General features: G+C 37.9%; 1 protein-coding gene and 1 long non-coding RNA gene across 3 annotated transcripts in view; one reads left to right on the top strand and one right to left on the bottom strand.

The window, feature by feature from the left end:
• The window catches only part of adcy2a (adenylate cyclase 2a), a 43,652-nt gene that overhangs the window by 22,826 nt on the left and 3,529 nt on the right, over window positions 1-17,297 (top strand). The window contains exons 5-23 of one of the 2 annotated variants that reach the window (XM_077574839.1): window positions 577-725; window positions 810-921; window positions 1,538-1,665; window positions 1,985-2,143; window positions 2,662-2,794; window positions 2,859-3,035; window positions 3,123-3,166; window positions 3,350-3,430; window positions 3,517-3,586; window positions 3,714-3,811; window positions 3,902-3,986; window positions 5,930-6,067; window positions 8,092-8,211; window positions 8,305-8,489; window positions 11,797-11,881; window positions 14,053-14,211; window positions 15,593-15,739; window positions 15,937-16,047; window positions 16,126-16,240. In XM_077574839.1, the coding sequence (XP_077430965.1) occupies window positions 577-725; window positions 810-921; window positions 1,538-1,665; window positions 1,985-2,143; window positions 2,662-2,794; window positions 2,859-3,035; window positions 3,123-3,166; window positions 3,350-3,430; window positions 3,517-3,586; window positions 3,714-3,811; window positions 3,902-3,986; window positions 5,930-6,067; window positions 8,092-8,211; window positions 8,305-8,489; window positions 11,797-11,881; window positions 14,053-14,211; window positions 15,593-15,739; window positions 15,937-16,047; window positions 16,126-16,240 (2,296 nt within the window). Of the gene's footprint in view, window positions 1-576; window positions 726-809; window positions 922-1,537; window positions 1,666-1,984; window positions 2,144-2,661; window positions 2,795-2,858; window positions 3,036-3,122; window positions 3,167-3,349; window positions 3,431-3,516; window positions 3,587-3,713; window positions 3,812-3,901; window positions 3,987-5,929; window positions 6,068-8,091; window positions 8,212-8,304; window positions 8,490-11,796; window positions 11,882-14,052; window positions 14,212-15,592; window positions 15,740-15,936; window positions 16,048-16,125; window positions 16,241-17,297 lie in introns of those variants that run through there. The other variant, XM_077574840.1, reaches the window with a different exon arrangement.
• Window positions 2,218-14,480, bottom strand: LOC144057368 (uncharacterized). The gene is made up of 4 exons (XR_013295235.1): window positions 14,319-14,480; window positions 14,017-14,198; window positions 2,750-2,984; window positions 2,218-2,334 (listed from the first exon to the last, which is right to left on the bottom strand). It is a non-coding gene; the product is annotated as an uncharacterized LOC144057368 (long non-coding RNA).

The following is a 17,297-nucleotide window of genomic DNA, read 5'->3' as shown; positions in this document are numbered from 1 at the left end:
CTTCATGCAGCAGGTAGTGGCAATAACACTGTGGAGTGTGACGTTGGCTTACACTTTTACTGCAGTGAGCAATGAAATGATGACCATTGCCAGATTTTCTATCATTAATCACATTGTTGATTTGGACGCCAAGCTGACATAAAATATTGTCCCAATAATTCTGCACTGCAACATGTTTTTTTTTTTTGTTTTTTTTAAAGTCCTTTGTGTTGAGCAGTTGAGTCAGCACAATTGAATCCCTCACCTCAAATCAATATAGTAATAAAGTCAGTCATCTTGCTTTTATTTTGTTTTTTATTAACGGATGTTCTGGCAACCAGTTCAGCCGGCTGGGATAGTATCCAGCACCCCTGCGACCCTTGTGAGGATTAAGTGGTTAAGAAAATGAATGGATGGATTAACTGATGTCATGTAATTTGTGTTTGGTTTAATTGCTAACAAACTGTGCACAATATGTGAAAAAATTGCCATTAAATTTGTCTTCATAGTAAATAATTCATTGTTTTAATCACAATATTTCACCCCAGTTATTATCAGATTTTGACTCTGAATATTTTCTTTTTGTTGTCTCATCAGGAGCGTCTGCTGTTGTCCCTGCTGCCAGCACACATTGCCCGTGTGATGAAAGCAGAGATTATCCAGAGACTAAAAGGACCAAATTTTGGTCAGATCGAGAACACTAACAATTTTCACAACCTCTATGTTCAGAGACATACTAATGTCAGGCACGTGTTATTAATTAATTTAATGCAGTCAACCTAAAGTGTAATTTCTTAAATATATTAATTATTGTATGTTTCTTTTTTTAGCATACTGTATGCTGATATTGTTGGATTTACACGCCTTGCCAGTGACTGCTCACCTGGCGAGCTGGTGCACATGCTAAATGAATTGTTTGGCAAATTTGACCAAATTGCCAAGGTAATAATTCATCATTTAACTCTCACTATGATTGAATAACAAAGTTAATGTAATTGGTGAATACATTTAGCAAAGTAGGCTACATTGTTATTTTTGTGTTACCATTCTTTTTTATTTAGACACGCGTATTGTGTTTACGAGGCATATTAGGGCATATCATTCACTCCCAGCCATTTTCACTGAAGCAACCCCCTTCGCTCCCTCCCTTTGCTATAAAAACATGGAACCTACCAAAAGAAAGATTAGGGGAAAAAAATATTTGTATCTGCTTCTGTTTTGCAGCAATTAGAATTAGAATATAGCTAAGTTTCATTATTCACAAACCTGTTGAAAACACTGGGGAATACTGTAAAGCTTTTTGCAACATGCCCCTGGTTGATCTCTTATACTCTGCTGACCGTTTTTGTAATAACTACCATTGCTGTGAGCGACCTCTTCAGGTCAGAGGCTGCATCAAAGCTTTCTGTATGCTCTAGCTAGCATAAAGAAACACATTTTTGGGACCATTGTAATATTTAAAATAGAACGTTTTATACGTTTTGGGGAGCAAATGAGTTAATTTTACAAGGCTCAGTGTGGAGATTTTCTTACCCTGTGCTTCATCTTTTGTACGCAGGAAAATGAATGTATGCGGATAAAAATCCTTGGTGACTGTTACTATTGTGTATCTGGCCTACCGGAATCTCTACCAAATCACGCCAAGAATTGTGTCAAAATGGGCCTGGACATGTGTGAGGCCATCAAGTAAGTCACATGTCTAACTAGAAGTATTCCAATTATTCATGCGTATTTAAATTATAAATCTTAGTCAACCACTAATGATTGATAGCAGCTTAACAATTGCTTCATTACAAGATGTGTTGTCTTCATTAAAAGATCCCTCCCACCTTCCTGATAATCAGTCGTAATTATATCTACATGGTGTGCAAATAAGTCGTGTACTTAGTCTTGGTTGCCTCTACATGGCTTATTAGATGTATTTTTTTTTAAACACAATGGATCGTTTGGATGTTGATTTTGTTCCCTCCTCCACAGTTATAAGTGTGGTTTTGATGCATGACAGGAAAGTGCGTGATGCCACAGGGGTTGACATCAATATGCGTGTTGGCGTGCATTCAGGGAACGTTCTGTGCGGGGTCATCGGACTTCAGAAATGGCAGTATGATGTTTGGTCACATGATGTCACGCTGGCCAACCACATGGAAGCAGGAGGTGTGCCAGGGTGAGTGAAAATAGGCACAAACACAGGAAGTTTCAGTTCATCACTTACAAATGGGCTTTATTTTTCTGGTTATGCAGTTGTGCCTTGAGATACAAGTGGCCATATTTGGGTGTGCCTTTATTTGGAGCGCTGTTCATGTTGTACCCGGTTTGGCCACTGAGGGGCAGTGTGGTTCCACGTGGTCTGATACACTGTTAAGTTGTAGAAGGAAAAAGTCACGATCAACTTATTCCAATAAAAGTTCTTTTAAGTGATAAAAGTGCTGCAAGTAGAGCGCTAATTATCATTAGCGAGTCAGACTGGAGTAGATCATTTCAATACCTTGTACATCTATAGATTGAAGCAAAAAACATTGTCAATCAAATCATTCTGAATCAAAAGTCATTTTTAATTGAAAATCGATTCTGAATCGAATCGCAGACCCAAAAATCAGAATTGAATCGAATCGTGAGACATTCAAAGATTCCCACCCCTATTCTTTAGTACTCCCAAATAACTGGTTGAATTGGTTATTCCAGGCGAGTCCACATCACATCAGAGACACTCGAGCATCTAAATGCAGCCTATAAAGTAGAAGATGGGGATGGGCAGGAGAGAGACCCTTACCTCAAGGAGCATGGAGTCGTCACATATTTGGTGATTAACCCAAAGGTAATGAAGCATTTAAGGATGAAATAAAATGCAGAAAAGTTCCACAGCGTCTTTCTTTGTTCAGGTGGAGCGTCGCAGCCCGCAGCATCACTACAGGCCCAGACACACTCTGGACGGAGCCAAGATGAGAGCCTCTGTTCGGATGACCCGCTACCTGGAGTCTTGGGGGGCAGCCAAGCCTTTCGCCAACCTGCACCACAGGGACAGCATGAGCAACGAGAACGGCAAGATCAACACAGCTGTGTGTAACTTTCCCCACGTTTACTATTTATTTGTTGTCATTTGAAGCGATGGGTTTGTAATCTCTTCAATTCCATCTTCCATCTAGGACGTGCCGATGGGACAGTATCATTTCCCGAGGAGATCTGTAAGGCAAGCTACTTGTTTCGCTATTCCGGGATCATTTACTTTGGGAAGATTATCGCCGTCCCTTGACAGTACAGTGGCAGACGACAAGATTTTTAATAACTCTTGACTTGTGCTGAAGGCTTTGACGCGCATGACTAATCTTGTGCCAAATTAAAATGTTCGGTCTTCTCTCGCTCTTGTTAAAAGGACAAAGTCTCAGAAGAAGCGGTTTGAGGAGGAACTTAATGAGAGAATGATCAAGACCTTTGATGGGATAACTTCACAAAAGTAAGGCTAATTGTATGCATTTTAATATTCCTGAATGTGAAACTTATGCAAGTTATGTCCAAATTGACTGGCTTGTGTGCTTCTAGGCAGTGGCTCAAATCCGAGGACATCCAAAGAATATCGTTGTTCTTTCACAATAAATCCCTGGAAAAGGAGGTAAGAAGTAGTAATGTTGCAACATGTCTTGGTTATTAGTTATCTAATGTTGTCATAATGTATTTGTAATCATACACATGAGTATTCAAGATCCTTTTGTTAAAACTCTCCCTTTTTATATTTTTAGTACAGAACAACGATCTTGCCAGCCTTCAAATACTACGTCACCTGCGCCTGTCTCATCTTTTCCTGCATTTTCATTGTGCAGATACTCGTCTTACCAAAGTACGTGCATTTGGTTATAACGGTAACTAAACAGCAGTGTGAAAAATCATTTGGTAACAAATTATCCCAATTTAAATGTTATCTTTTTAGGACAGCAGTCTTGGGGATATCTTTTGGGATGGCATTCGTTTTCCTCTCCTTGATTGTCTTCATTTGTTTCATTGGACACTTCATGGTGAGTGACACGTTATTCTGTGAAAATCTATTCTTGCAACGGCGTCAATTTTAGTCTCTCCCTTGTTTATCCTATAATTGGACTCTTTTGTATTTAATTGGCTGCTTGATGCCACATAATGTACCTTACTAGCACAGATGCTTTGTGTGTGTTTTTCCATTTATTATTTTTTTGCCCAATATGATCCCCATTGTAGCAATTTGTAAGTGTTGTAAGTGGTGTAGTGGTTAGCAGGTTTGAAGCACAAATCTGAGGTTTGAGGTTTAATATCAGCTTGGCCTTCCAGTGTAGAATTTGCATTTCCCTCCAAAATTTTTGTAGCTTTTATTTGGCTACTCTGGCTACCTCACATATTTCAAAAACATGCATGTATGGTAGACTCTAAAATTGTCCATAGGCGTGTTATAATGTGATGTGAATGCTTGCATTACTATATGTGTTTTATGTTTGGTTGGCGAAAAGTCCAGGATGCACCCAGCGACCCTAATAAGGGTCAGAGTAGAAAACTGATTTGTAAACATTGCTGTAATATTTTCAGTATTTCATATTTTAAATATGGTGGTGCCTTAAGATAAACAGTGAGTTCAATTCATTCCCATGACCACACTTGGAACTCAAAACGCTTATCACGAATCATGTTTCCCCATTGAAATGAATGGAAATGCTATTAATTCGTTCCAGCCTCCCCCAAAAACATTTTTGTAATGTCTATTTAATAAGGAAAATAGCAATCTCTATCATACTTTACAAGAACATATAATAATAATAATAAATAATAATAAAGATTTAATTTGTTAGCCTGTCTGTAGCATTTTTCATTATGTGTTAGCATTAAGCTAGCCGACCTTAAAGCAAAGTTTTGTTTTAAATACATATTTTGTATTTATCGTCGTTTTATATTTAGTTTGATGGTAAACATTCCCTGTGAATGGCTTTAAATAGCTTGAAACTTCTTTTTAAAAGACTTTGTTCATTATGCCTAACTGCTGCCTGTTGTGATGTGATCTGAATTCAGTTCATTCCATGCACAGCTTGTATCTTGAGTTTTTGCTCACAAGCCAATGTAAAAAATAAAAATAAAAAAAAAGGTCAAATGATAGATACTATCTTGAAAAACTCTTACGTCTCTCAAAGTACAAGTACAAGTATAAACTGTATTGTGATTCGACATACTTGTTTGTGTATGTACAGGATTAAAATTGAGGTAGATAGGCTGAATGGATTATGTAGTAAACAATGTAGAGCATACTAGCCATAAAAAAATGTAGGGTGTTTTGTGGTAGATACTGCTCGTGTATATACAGAAAGGTCAAGAGAGTAATTTAAATTGAAATGACTTCAAATCCCCTTAAAGCAGCAGTGGCATTTTGACTATGTATACTCATGGTCATTCATGGATCTATCTCCCTCTTGCATATGCATATTCATTTCATGCTAATTTGAAGGTATGCTTTATATGAAAAAGCCTTGTATTCAGAACAATAACAACAACAAAGAATTCCTTGGTTGCGTCATTCAGTCTGCAATTCTTATTCATACGGAATGTACATCCCTGAGCTTTTGAAATGCCTCAGTTGCTGGAGTGCTCAGATGTTGCTTTGAGAGCGATTTGGGCCGTGAGTGACATTGGGTTATCATGAAAGCCATTCACCTTTAAAGCAGTGCTATAAATACGGGAAACACTGTATGCTCTTTTCTCTTTCGTCGTTTCACATGATTAAAAAAAAAAAGTAAACCAAATACAAAGCACAAAAAAAGCAAGGGGATTTTTAATAATATGAATGAATCGATTGCACTGTTGTCGCCGCGAAGGATTTCAGAATACATTTTAAACTGAACTGAATGAATGATATCAATACATAATCATCCAAGATCAATGCAACATGAATACATGTATGTTGAAATATGATATGCTCATACTGTACGTACTCGTATTCCTGCAGCACTGCAGCAAAAGCGCCCCCACTTCGTGGACGTGGCTGCTAAGGTCCTCCGTCATTATTGCCAACAAACCATGGCCCCGAATTACACTCACCTTGACAACGACAGCTCTCATACTCACTATGGCAGTCTTCAACATGGTAAGTGGACTGCTGTGATAGAATGGAAAATAATTCGTTGTGGGAATGATGTACAGAATGACAAGCCTGCCGATCACACCCCCCAAACTAGTTACAGTGTAATTCATAGGTCACAGGCTTCAATTTATGACATGGTTTAAGGTTGTCTATAGTCGCATTCTGCCTTAACATTTGAGGAGGACACAGATGTGTTCATTTTGATTTGTACTGATGATTTGATTTGTTATGGATTTATGATATTATTATATTTGTACAAAATACAGTGATGACCAACTGACATCATCCCATACTGTTACTTTGTTTGAAAACATGCTGAAATGATCTGTGATGTGCCTGATGAATGATAAATTGTGAAACTTGCACATCTTGTTTTTTGTTATTTTTTGGAGGTGGTATACTCAACATTTTACACCCACTGGAGTTAATTGCAATACACTCAAAAGTCATCAAACACCAGCGTTAAGTGTACCGGTAGTTTAGCAGAGTAACATTTTTAACACTGACTCTAGTGTAGAGTACTATTAACATTACTCAGTGTTTACCGGTGTAGATTTCTAATATAATACAGTGTTGGGGTAACACCCATTCAGTGTAAAAAAGTTACACTTATCCAGTGTTAAATTATTACCACTTCCAACACTTGTGGCTGTCCTTTTGCCTGTATTTTGAAGCCAAATATTGTAACTTTACAATCTCTGAAAAATGAGAGAAGCATAGTACTTAATCTAGATTATTTTTTATTTTTTTGCCTGTAAAAAGACCAGAGTAGGACAGTTAAGATGGTGGTTGATAAAAATGAAATATTATCCTGTGGTTGCAATAGTGTGATAAAGCACAATATTAGCAGCTTGAATTAGACCTTTCCGCAAATTGTTTCCGGAAGATCGTAATCTTGTTTTGTGCCTGTCATGGGTCAGTCGCTCAGGGCAGTTGAACGAAATTAACTTGGCTTTGTTTGCTTGTGCAGCAAATTCTTATTTTTCTCCTTGTTCAAGACCATCTCTCATCAAATCATCTGGGATAGCTTGCAGCCCTTCGGTGACTTTGAACAGCCATTTAGAAAATGGATGGATGGCTAAAAAAACGATTCAGTGTGTTAATGTACACTTGTATGTATGTTTTTACACAGTTACTGTTTGTAGTGTTGTGCTCAAGACCACACTGTACGAGACCAAGATTTGCCCAAGACCAGACGTTACTTAGACCAAGACAAGACTAAATGTACTATTTTTGTAGACAGGTGTAGACTGTGCTATGCCATGCTGGGTATTCCTGCCTCCGGGGGTGTTTTCAATTCCACCTGACAATTTGGTGGCAGAAAGTAGACTAGGCCTTAGACCAGTGGTGAGCAAACTCGGTCCTCGAGTGCCGGGGTCCTGCAGGTTTTGGATGTTTCCCTTCACCAACACAGCGGGTATATGATCAGCTCATCAGCAAGCTCTGCATAAGTCTGATAAGAATCCTGTTGTTTGGAATTAGCTTGTGTTGGAAGAGGGGAATCTCCAAAACCTGCTGGACTCCGGCCCTCCAGGACCGAGTTAGCCCAGCCCTGCCTTAGACCAACTAAAACCAGGTCTAAGTTGTGGTGCAACATGATTTTGATGGTTTTGATCAAAGCACAAGCAGACAGATTTTGCGCTATGCTGATATGTGTGGAGCAAGTCATTGTATTTCATTCATAATGTTAGTGCAGTTTACTGCAAATTATGGCTTAACACACTTCCTGTGTTTTATTTTGGGTTGTTAGTAATCCACTTTGTATCTGTGACTACTCAAGAGTTGAGTGCTCGTACTGGTATCTGGAATTTATATAAAAAAAAGGGGGTATCGAACATACCTAGTAAATCCCAAGTCAGATCACAAAACAAGACTTTCAGGAGTCGAGTCTGAGCCCAAGGCCTTCAGAATGTGGTCTTGAGACCAACACCGGTCTCAAATGTTTTTAAGAACCGTTTAAAGAATGTGTTCATCAGGTCAAGTGAATGGTATTGTTCTTCTGTTCTTTTCTTTGCCTATTGCTCTAGTTCTTTTTGGACGACAATGTGTTGCCTCCAGTTGCTGTCAACAGTTCGTCCAATGAAACACAGCTTTACCCAGACAGACAACCAGCTGACTTTACAGGCAAAAACAACTTCTACCTTCCTGTAAGAGAAATGTTGGATTAGATAGTTGTTGCTTTTCAACCACATTTATTTTGAATACCTCTTCAAATGTTTCATTCTTGTCTATCTGTCTAGTATTTAATTTACAGCTGCATCCTGGGCCTGATCTCTTGCTCTGTGTTCCTGAGGATAAACTATGAACTGAAAATGATAACCATGTTGACAGCTGTGGTGGTTTACAACATCATAATTCTCCAAACACACGCTTCCCTGTTGGATGAATATAGCCAATTCCTGTACAAATCTGAAAGCTTAGACAGGTATGTGTGCGATGACAAAAACTTTTTTTTTTGTTCAGAATGAGTGAGAGACTGCTAAAAATGTGTGCAAAAAGAATTTGTGAAGGAAGGCAGATGTTTGCATTCATGTGAACTCTGTGAAGGTGAGTAAGAAGAAAGCAGTACAGGGATTTTAAAGCCTCTTTCCGGTCCATCAAGTCGAAATAGCTTGAAAAAAAGGCAACCTTTATCTTCAGTTCGTGTCAGAGGCACGTAAACAGTTCTCCTCTTACTGTCAACATTTCCTCAAACTCCCTACTTCTTTCTCTGCTACTCCCAGATTAAGACAGTTAGTTCATGACTTCATCTGCACAATAAGAATCATTAGTGTGGGACAAATTCCTGAAGAAAAGCAAATTTTATGGTTGCTAATTACGTTCCCAAAAAAGTAATAGAATTAGTAACTGAATTACTTTTCATAAATGTAATTAGTTACCAGGGAGAGTAATTATTGTTACTTAAAAATAATCAATGTTTAGATTTTTCAGTAGGTTTAATAAACTACATAGAGTACAACATCATAGTACTAAACCATGGTACTTAATCTCACTTGATATTTAGTGGACTTTAAAGACAAATTGTGTAGGATTTAGTGCCATCTAGTGATGAACTAATAATTCATTTTAAAACCCACTATTAATTTCAAAAATATGCAAAAAATATGCTCTATCATCATCATATATTTCTTTTTACATAATCGTAGGTCTAGTAATTAAATTACGTAGGTCGCTGCGCCTTGCAGGAGGATGATATGTTTTGCCGCCATCTTTCTGCTACAGATACTCGAAGGAGAAAAAGGTTGTGAACGTAGTTAGCTTCAGGTGGCACTATCTAGTGGCTAGTGTTGTACCTTCCACAGCTAGGACATGCAGGTGATCGTTGCTGAGTCCTGTGATTCGATTGTGAGTCACCTTCTCCCTCCTCTTGCTAGCTTTTGCTAGCTTCTCCCGCTATCGCTAGCTGCTCCAGCTAGTTCTTGTTAGCCGCCCGAGTGAATTGTTGCTAGACACTCTAGGGCTTCTTTTTTTTTTTTTTTTTTACTTCATCCAAGCAATAAACAGTATACAAAATGTGTGAGAAATGGAATACAAACATTGTATACAATACAAACAACACAGAACACGCCAGGGAGGTTAAAAGGATATAAAAGCTAAACTAAATCTAGTCAACAGTAATACAAAAAAAAAAAAAAAGCCGAGGTAAATAAACGATAGTACAAAGTCATATAAATAAATGATAAAGTTTACAGTAATTAAATGTTTTCACAGTTTTTGGATACATACAAGTATACACTCTTGCTCGCCCCTGCTGCTAGCTCCTGTTCGCCGGGTTGCTCGCGCTCTCGCTCATTCCAAATACAAAATTGGAAGTAATTGGTGGTAGGCTTGTGAAGTGTCTCTTAGGCACCGTAGTGCGCTAGCTTCAAAATCGTTGCATTTTATTAGTTCACCACTAGATGGCACTAAATCGGTCACTTTAACTTTTGCAACTGGTACACACTGTAGGTCCTAATTCAAGTATTCAATGGTAAGTGCCTTTAACTCACTTAAGTGTAAAATAAAAAATAATGTTACATGGCTTTCATACTAGAGGGTGAGACAGGAGTGGCTTTTCACTCCTATCCCAGTCCCGGAAGATATTTAAAAAAAATAATCCTTCACTGTCCTGCTCCCGGTGAAATTGACTCCTGTGCCGTCTTACTCATGTTCAGAATGACTCCCACTTTGGTACCGCTCCAATTTTTTAAGTCAGCTCCATTAAAAAAAATGCATCAAGTCAGAGTTTCTTGTTCCCCCCTCCCACTGGATAATCCCGCGGTCGTCTGCTCCCGTGAATTTTTTATACTGTTCCGTACCAATCCTGTGATTAAAAGTAAAGCTAACTCTCATTCTGTGGGTTCCCCCAAAAAATGTCAGCCCCTGTTTCAGACATTTGGTACATAAATCTAAGTATTTTCAGCAAAATATTCTTCCTCAGTCTTCTGAGGATCTTACATCCAGTATGAGTAAAAATAGCACAGAGCGCATAGAACAAATATCCAAACAGGTTCAAATAAGTATCTCTTAAGTGGAAAATAACTCCTGAATGGCCATGCTCATTTGAAAGAATCAGAACGGATTCAGGCTCCGGGTGATAGTATGTAGTGCTTGAGAATGTACGAGTTGCTGCTTACTTACTGAAAATATCTTTCTCACTTTAATTTCTTCGCATAGAGAGGTCAAATCAGGGGTGTGTTTCCATCCATTTTTCGGAACCATTCTCTAAAATGATCTGTCACGTCACAGCTCGCAACGATAGCATCGCAAAGAGATACGTCACTATCTCAACCTTCTGGTTCAAAAGTGATGAATTTTGTAACATTCGCATCACAACCCGGCTTTATTTACAGAAGATGAAATCTTACAATTAGTACATCCAAAGGGGTAAACCCAAATTTTTAAAAAAAAAGGTTCATTTTGTGTCAATGGGAGCAGGATTTTTAGTCACCCAATTAGGCTGAAATTCAAGTAACGCTACTAACAAATAAGCGACGTGTCAAACTTAACAGGCAAACAACGATCAGACAAAGTGCCTTGTGGTTTTTGTCTTCTCCGCCGCAGACACAAACATCTCCAGTCTTCTTTTGAAAGCCTCCCCGACCCACTCTTTCTGTGCCAAGAACTAATACGATAATGAACTAGGCACTTGTGGGCAGAACTCAGCTCTTGATAAGACTGAAAGTTCATTAATATGCAAAATGTGCTTTGCAAAAATGATTGCGCTTGCTTGAGTGGTATGCACATTTGAACCTTCCATTAAATAATCAATTTAATTGAAGATTTTCGATTTCTAATTACAGTGCATTACCTTCCTACTGAATTACCATTTAAACAGTCTTGATTCATGAGCACGGAAACCAACTCTGTCCCTAAAACGTTTGCATGTGACAGTAATTAGAGCTTGCAGTGAATTACAAGTCCCGAATCTCCGCGTATTCTTTTATTATCTGTCACGGGGAAAACGCAGCGTAGCGGACAAGCTCAGCTCGAGGAATGCAAATTGTAAACAAGCTCTTGTCACAGCATAACAGATGAGACAGTTTTCATTGAGTAACAGCTTGGAATGAAACAGTCTGTTACCCATTCATGTGACAGGCTGATTACTATCAGCACTGCAAATGACACATTGCGGTCATTTACTTTGACACCTGCTCCTCTCCCATGCCACCATTTGTCATGTCTTAATTAAATGTTAATGCCTCTCTAAACTTTTTTAAAATACATTTTTGTCTTTTTCTCTGCGCTTCAAGACCAGGAGTCCTCAAAGACCTGAAGACTATGGGTTCTATCTCACTCTTCATTTTTTTCATCACTCTACTTGTGCTTGCTCGGCAGGTGAGTCCACGCTCAAGTAGTTTGAATGGTGAGAGACAAAGGTGAAATCAAGCAAAGTGCAAAAAGTGCTGCTGATATGATATATGATATCTGTAACCATTCACATCAAGATGAGAGCCTTTGGGTGGATGATGAATGTTTTTGCAGGATACCAATTACCTTATTCCCAACTCAATGAAAATTCTGACATTTTTTATGGGAAAAAATAATGTAATGTGTAATTTATACTGAATATGTGTATACGGTCTCATGTCTTATGCCCTCTTTTTCCCTTTTGTGTCAAGTAATTTTGATTATTATCTGATTCCACTATAGAAAAATCAGCTTGTACAACTTTCAAATATGCCTTTCTTTTTTAAAAACAATCAATTTATCACACAGGAACATGTGAGCTGTAAAGAGTCCGCCTAGTGTTGTCTCTATGCTATTGTCATTATCTCCTTCTTTTTGAATTGACATGTAAATTAATCTCAATTAATTAGATTATCATTCCATCCATCCATCCATCCATTTTTTTAACCGCTTGTCCTCACGGAAAACTTAATTTATTTCAGTCGTTCAGTTCAAAAAGTGAAACTCGTATTACACAACAAAAAGTCCAGTGCTGAATTGACTCCCACAGAGTTGATTTAAATAATTGTCCAGAGTTTATAGCACTCCATCCTTTCCAGAGTTAAATCAACAATTTTAAAATAGTTAAATATATAACAATGAAAGAGAGAAAGAGAGAGAGAGAGTACATTTTTACTCACTAAACAGAGTTAAATTAACACTACAGGAGTAGACAAGCCAGTCGGCTCAGACACGTCTGTTTTCTCTTTTAGTCAGTGTTAGTCTGACTCCTTAAAAGTTTACGCTGACTAAGATTTGATCCCCCAGTATGATATATCCTATTGAGGACCAAAACTGCCAAATAAATAAATGACTAAATAAATAAATAAATAAAAGTGAAAATGAAAAACGGATGTCCTAAGCGTGTCTGTTGCAAACTTGCGACTTGTGGTGACAGTGGACAAGATAGTCGTCCATTGCTTGAGCTCTCCATGCAAGTCGGCGAGACTTTCTTGTTCGCTAACCCGCTCACTCGACCATTGCAACGGCAGAGTCCAACCCAAGACACGCTTAGGACCGCCCCCCCCCATTTGAATAACATTTCGACCTGACAGAGCGTGTGCAGCATGAAATGAATAAATGAGAGAGGAGAGCATTTTGATTTATTGATTGATTCAATTCTATTTATATATTTATTTATTATTTATAATCTCGTTTTTTCTTGTTATTTATTTTTACTTTTAGGGAGATATATATTTTTTGTTGTTTTTATTTCCATTTATATAATTTTTTTTGTATTTAATTTTTGAATTATATTTTTATATCCATTTTTATTTTCACTTTTATTAATTAATTTATTTATTTCGTCATTTATTTATTCTTTATTTTGGCAGTTTTGGTCCTCGTTATTATCTACTATTAAGTTAGCGGTGCAACCCACTGAGTCATCAAGCCACCACATCTCTCAGTCTTTGTAAATAATTTCAATATAAGCAAAAGTACATCAGTTACTCGACAAAACTACAATGTCATCATTTGACTGCAAACAAGTCCAACTTTGTATAAAGACCATCAACGGTTCTTTTGAAGAGAGCATTCCAAGCATGTTACTGTTGACCAGAGTCTCTTCTGTCAGTAAAAATGACTTGAAATGTACCCGTGTGTTTAATTAATCCCTAGAATGTACGAGTTTGACTTTTTGAATCGGACTACGGTACTAAAATTGTCCATGATATTCAAATTTACTGTGAGGCACTTGCACTGCAGCTGAAGTAATGATGTACATGTGATTCAACAAGCTGAATGAGAGACATGTCTTGCATACGCGATGGAACCTCTAAGGTCGAACACAGTCTGCTTTGGGATACTAGTCAACCTCTGAACGGAATTTATTAAATTAATCCTCAATGAGATATGATTGAGATCTCATGATAAGGCCCATGACAGGACTGGATTTACGTATGTATGGTAACATTTACTGTAAAATGTTCGACTTTCGAGATTCTGCTATGTCTTATTGCTGCTTTTTTTCAGTTCTGTATTTTCTCTCTGTTTCTTGATGGCAACAAGCTATACAAGTGTACCTTCAGTCTCTTCACCTCTGTGTCCTCTTGTAACAGAATGAATATTACTGTAGGTTAGACTTTCTATGGAAGAACAAGTTCAAGAAGGAGTGCGAGGAGATCGAAACGATGGAAAACCTCAACCGGGTCTTGCTGGAGAACGTCCTGCCTGCGCATGTCGCTGAGCACTTTTTGGCGCGGAACTGGAAGAATGAGGTTAGACAGATGAATAATGTTCATTTTTTCTGCTCCTCACAACTCAAGTCAACAAAGGTCCAAATATCTGACAACTGTTTATATCAACATATTATCCCTATACATACGTTAAAGGTTTTCTTTTTACAATCCTGGTGGATTAGTGCGATTTGTAGCCATGACTACTACTACTACTACTGCCACTGCTACTGTCACTACCACTACTAATACTACTACTACTACTATTACTACTACTAGTAGGCCTACTACTTCTACTACTACCACTGCTATTACTGCTACTTCTTCTTCTACTACTACTATTACTTCTTCTTCTACTACTACTATTACTACTTCTTCTTCTTTTTCTACTACTACTACTATTACTACTAGTAGGCCTACTACTTCTTCTACTACCACTGATACTACTTCTTCTACTACTACTTTTACTTCTTCTTCTTCTTCTACTACTACTATTAGTACTTCTTCTTTTTCTACTACTTCTTCTACTACCACTGATACTACTTCTTCTACTACTACTTTTACTTCTTCTACTACTACTTTTACTTCTTCTACTACTACTACTACTATTACTACTTCTTCTTCTTCTTTTTCTACAACTACTACTACATCTTCTTCTTCTACTATTACTACTACTTCTTCTTTTATTAAATGTCAACCTTTGTTTTTGATTTGTTGTAAGGAAATTGAAATTGAAGGGTTTAGAAGGTCATTGAGGAGGGTTAAGACGTAGCCTTGTCTATTTAGACGTTTTGTGTTTTTAGTTTTTGTTTTGCTTAGTTTTTTGTTTTGTTTTATGTTTTGTTTTTCTTGTGTCTTGTTTGACAGCTGCGTTCTGGTTTGTGTGCTCAAATCCACCAGGACTGTACATTTGGCTATAATGAGATGCAGGATTTTTGTTAACCCATTTAGTGCCATTGGTGGCTATAGATATCAAAAATCAATTTTTTTTTTTTTTTTTTTTCGAAAATCAATTTTAACTGGGCAGGCAGTGAATGAGTTAAGGTAAGCCATTTTAAACTAAAAAGAACAACTTTTAACACCGTTATTAAGCGGACGCTTCGTCATTCTCGTGTGCTGTCAGAGACAGAGCGCGCTCCGCTCCAATTTCTGACTGCAACTGTTTGCTTTCCTTGTACTGCCTGCACTGGGCTTTGTTTTTTTGGGGCACTGTGAATAACTGAACGGCACATTTGAACAACATTCTGAGTTCCCGAAGGGTCTGATTGAAGCAGTGTTTCAGTTTTTGTGAACTAAACAAACCAAAAAAACAAAAAACATTTCTTTATTGTTTATTTATCTATTGCCTTTTATGTCTTGGCTGTATCAGGTTCATGTTCATAGCTTTTACAGCCAGTTTTACTTGTGCTTTTTATTTTTGCAGGATCTCTACCACCAGTCTTACGATCTGGTGTGCGTCATGTTCGCCTCAATCCCAGACTTTAAGGAGTTTTACACTGAATCGGATGTCAACAAGGAAGGATTAGAGTGTCTCCGGCTTCTCAATGAGATCATTGCCGATTTTGACGAGGTAAATGAATATTGACTTAAGTCGGTTTATGCTGGTTCGTATGATGGATAGTTAATGGTAACTTGTTTTCATGATGTCATTCACCGATGTATGACAAGCAAAATGCCTCTTTTCAAAATGCTACACTGGATAAATTCAGACATTTACATCTACATATATGATTCGTATTCAATATGTTTTGTGTTCTTTATGTTTAGCTATTGTCAAAGCCAAAATTCAGTGGTGTGGAAAAGATTAAAACTATTGGAAGCACATACATGGCTGCTACAGGGCTCAATGCCTCGCCTGGACCGGAATACCCATCACAGGTTAAGATAAATATACACACTACTTCTTGATCTATTTGGATGTTCTAACTACTTCTATGTTGTGTTCTATGTTCCCAGGAACATGACAGACAGTACATGCACATTGGGACCATGGTGGAGTTTGCATTTGCTTTAGTGGGGAAGTTGGATGTTATCAACAGACACTCCTTCAACGACTTCAAACTCAGAGTTGGTGGGTGAAAGAAAATGCGCTTAATAATTCATTAATTTGGGATGTTTTTTCCCCAGCACTTTGGATTTACCATCCTTTTAAGAGGGAGCGAGCATTCTTAAAATAGTGAAACTTGAGTTTAGAAGCACATACTGTGCTTGCGTGTCAAAATAGGGGCTCAACCGAAACAATACAAATGTGAACAACCAGGGAAAAAAAAAAACATTTCATGCATGCCACTTGATACTGTGTGTATACTGGTGACAACCAGACAACCGGCGAGAAGAAAGTCGGCAGAAAGGTCCCAGTTCACGGCATGTGGTAAGAGCAAGAGTTCAATACCTTCAACTTGTCCAAAGATCACAGCATGTGATGCTCCATTAACTCAGCAGTGTTCATGTGTGTGACAGTACATCCCTGCTGTTTCCAGACTTACACAGAGTGTTGTGGAAGTTCCCACCTACTGTGATAATCAATATCACTGTTTTCCGGTGATCAACTTCCACTGGAAATTAACTCATTGGCCAGACCCATGTGAGGCTGCATACAGTTGTATGTCCAGAGACATATAGTGGCAATATCCCTGTCCACAGGAAATCACTTAAAACTAGAGATGGGCGAGTACCGATACCAGGCCACATTTCCTGGTATCGATACAGGTTATCGATACTGGTATCAGCCCTCGCTCTTGTGGCATTTTTCGGTCAGGAACTGTCAGAAAGACGGGGGTGAACGAAAGCTTTGTTCCGTCTCGTTCATTTCCTGTGTGTCTCCTAACACAAAGTAATAGTCAGGGTTGGGCGGGTTACTTTTAAAATGTGATCCGTTACAGTTACAAGTTACCTGCTAAAAAATGTAGTTAGTAACGTAATCCAAGTACCATAATATTAAAGTAATGTAACTGGATTACTATTTTGGATTGCTCCAATATTGATTATGCTCATGAAGACAAAATAAAAATAAATATCACCACAATTTTTATTCTATACAATGTGCCCCTGCTATTTGGCGAGCAGCCTACAAATAGCAAAAATCCTTGTGTAATTAAAAAGCATGTAGGCGATTAATTGATTGATTG

Source organism: Vanacampus margaritifer, chromosome 9 (genome assembly GCF_051991255.1).
Source record: "Vanacampus margaritifer isolate UIUO_Vmar chromosome 9, RoL_Vmar_1.0, whole genome shotgun sequence".
Classification (NCBI taxonomy): domain Eukaryota; kingdom Metazoa; phylum Chordata; class Actinopteri; order Syngnathiformes; family Syngnathidae; genus Vanacampus; species Vanacampus margaritifer.
Note: the sequence above shows the minus strand (reverse complement) of the source record. Positions and strands in the feature narration are given on the sequence as shown.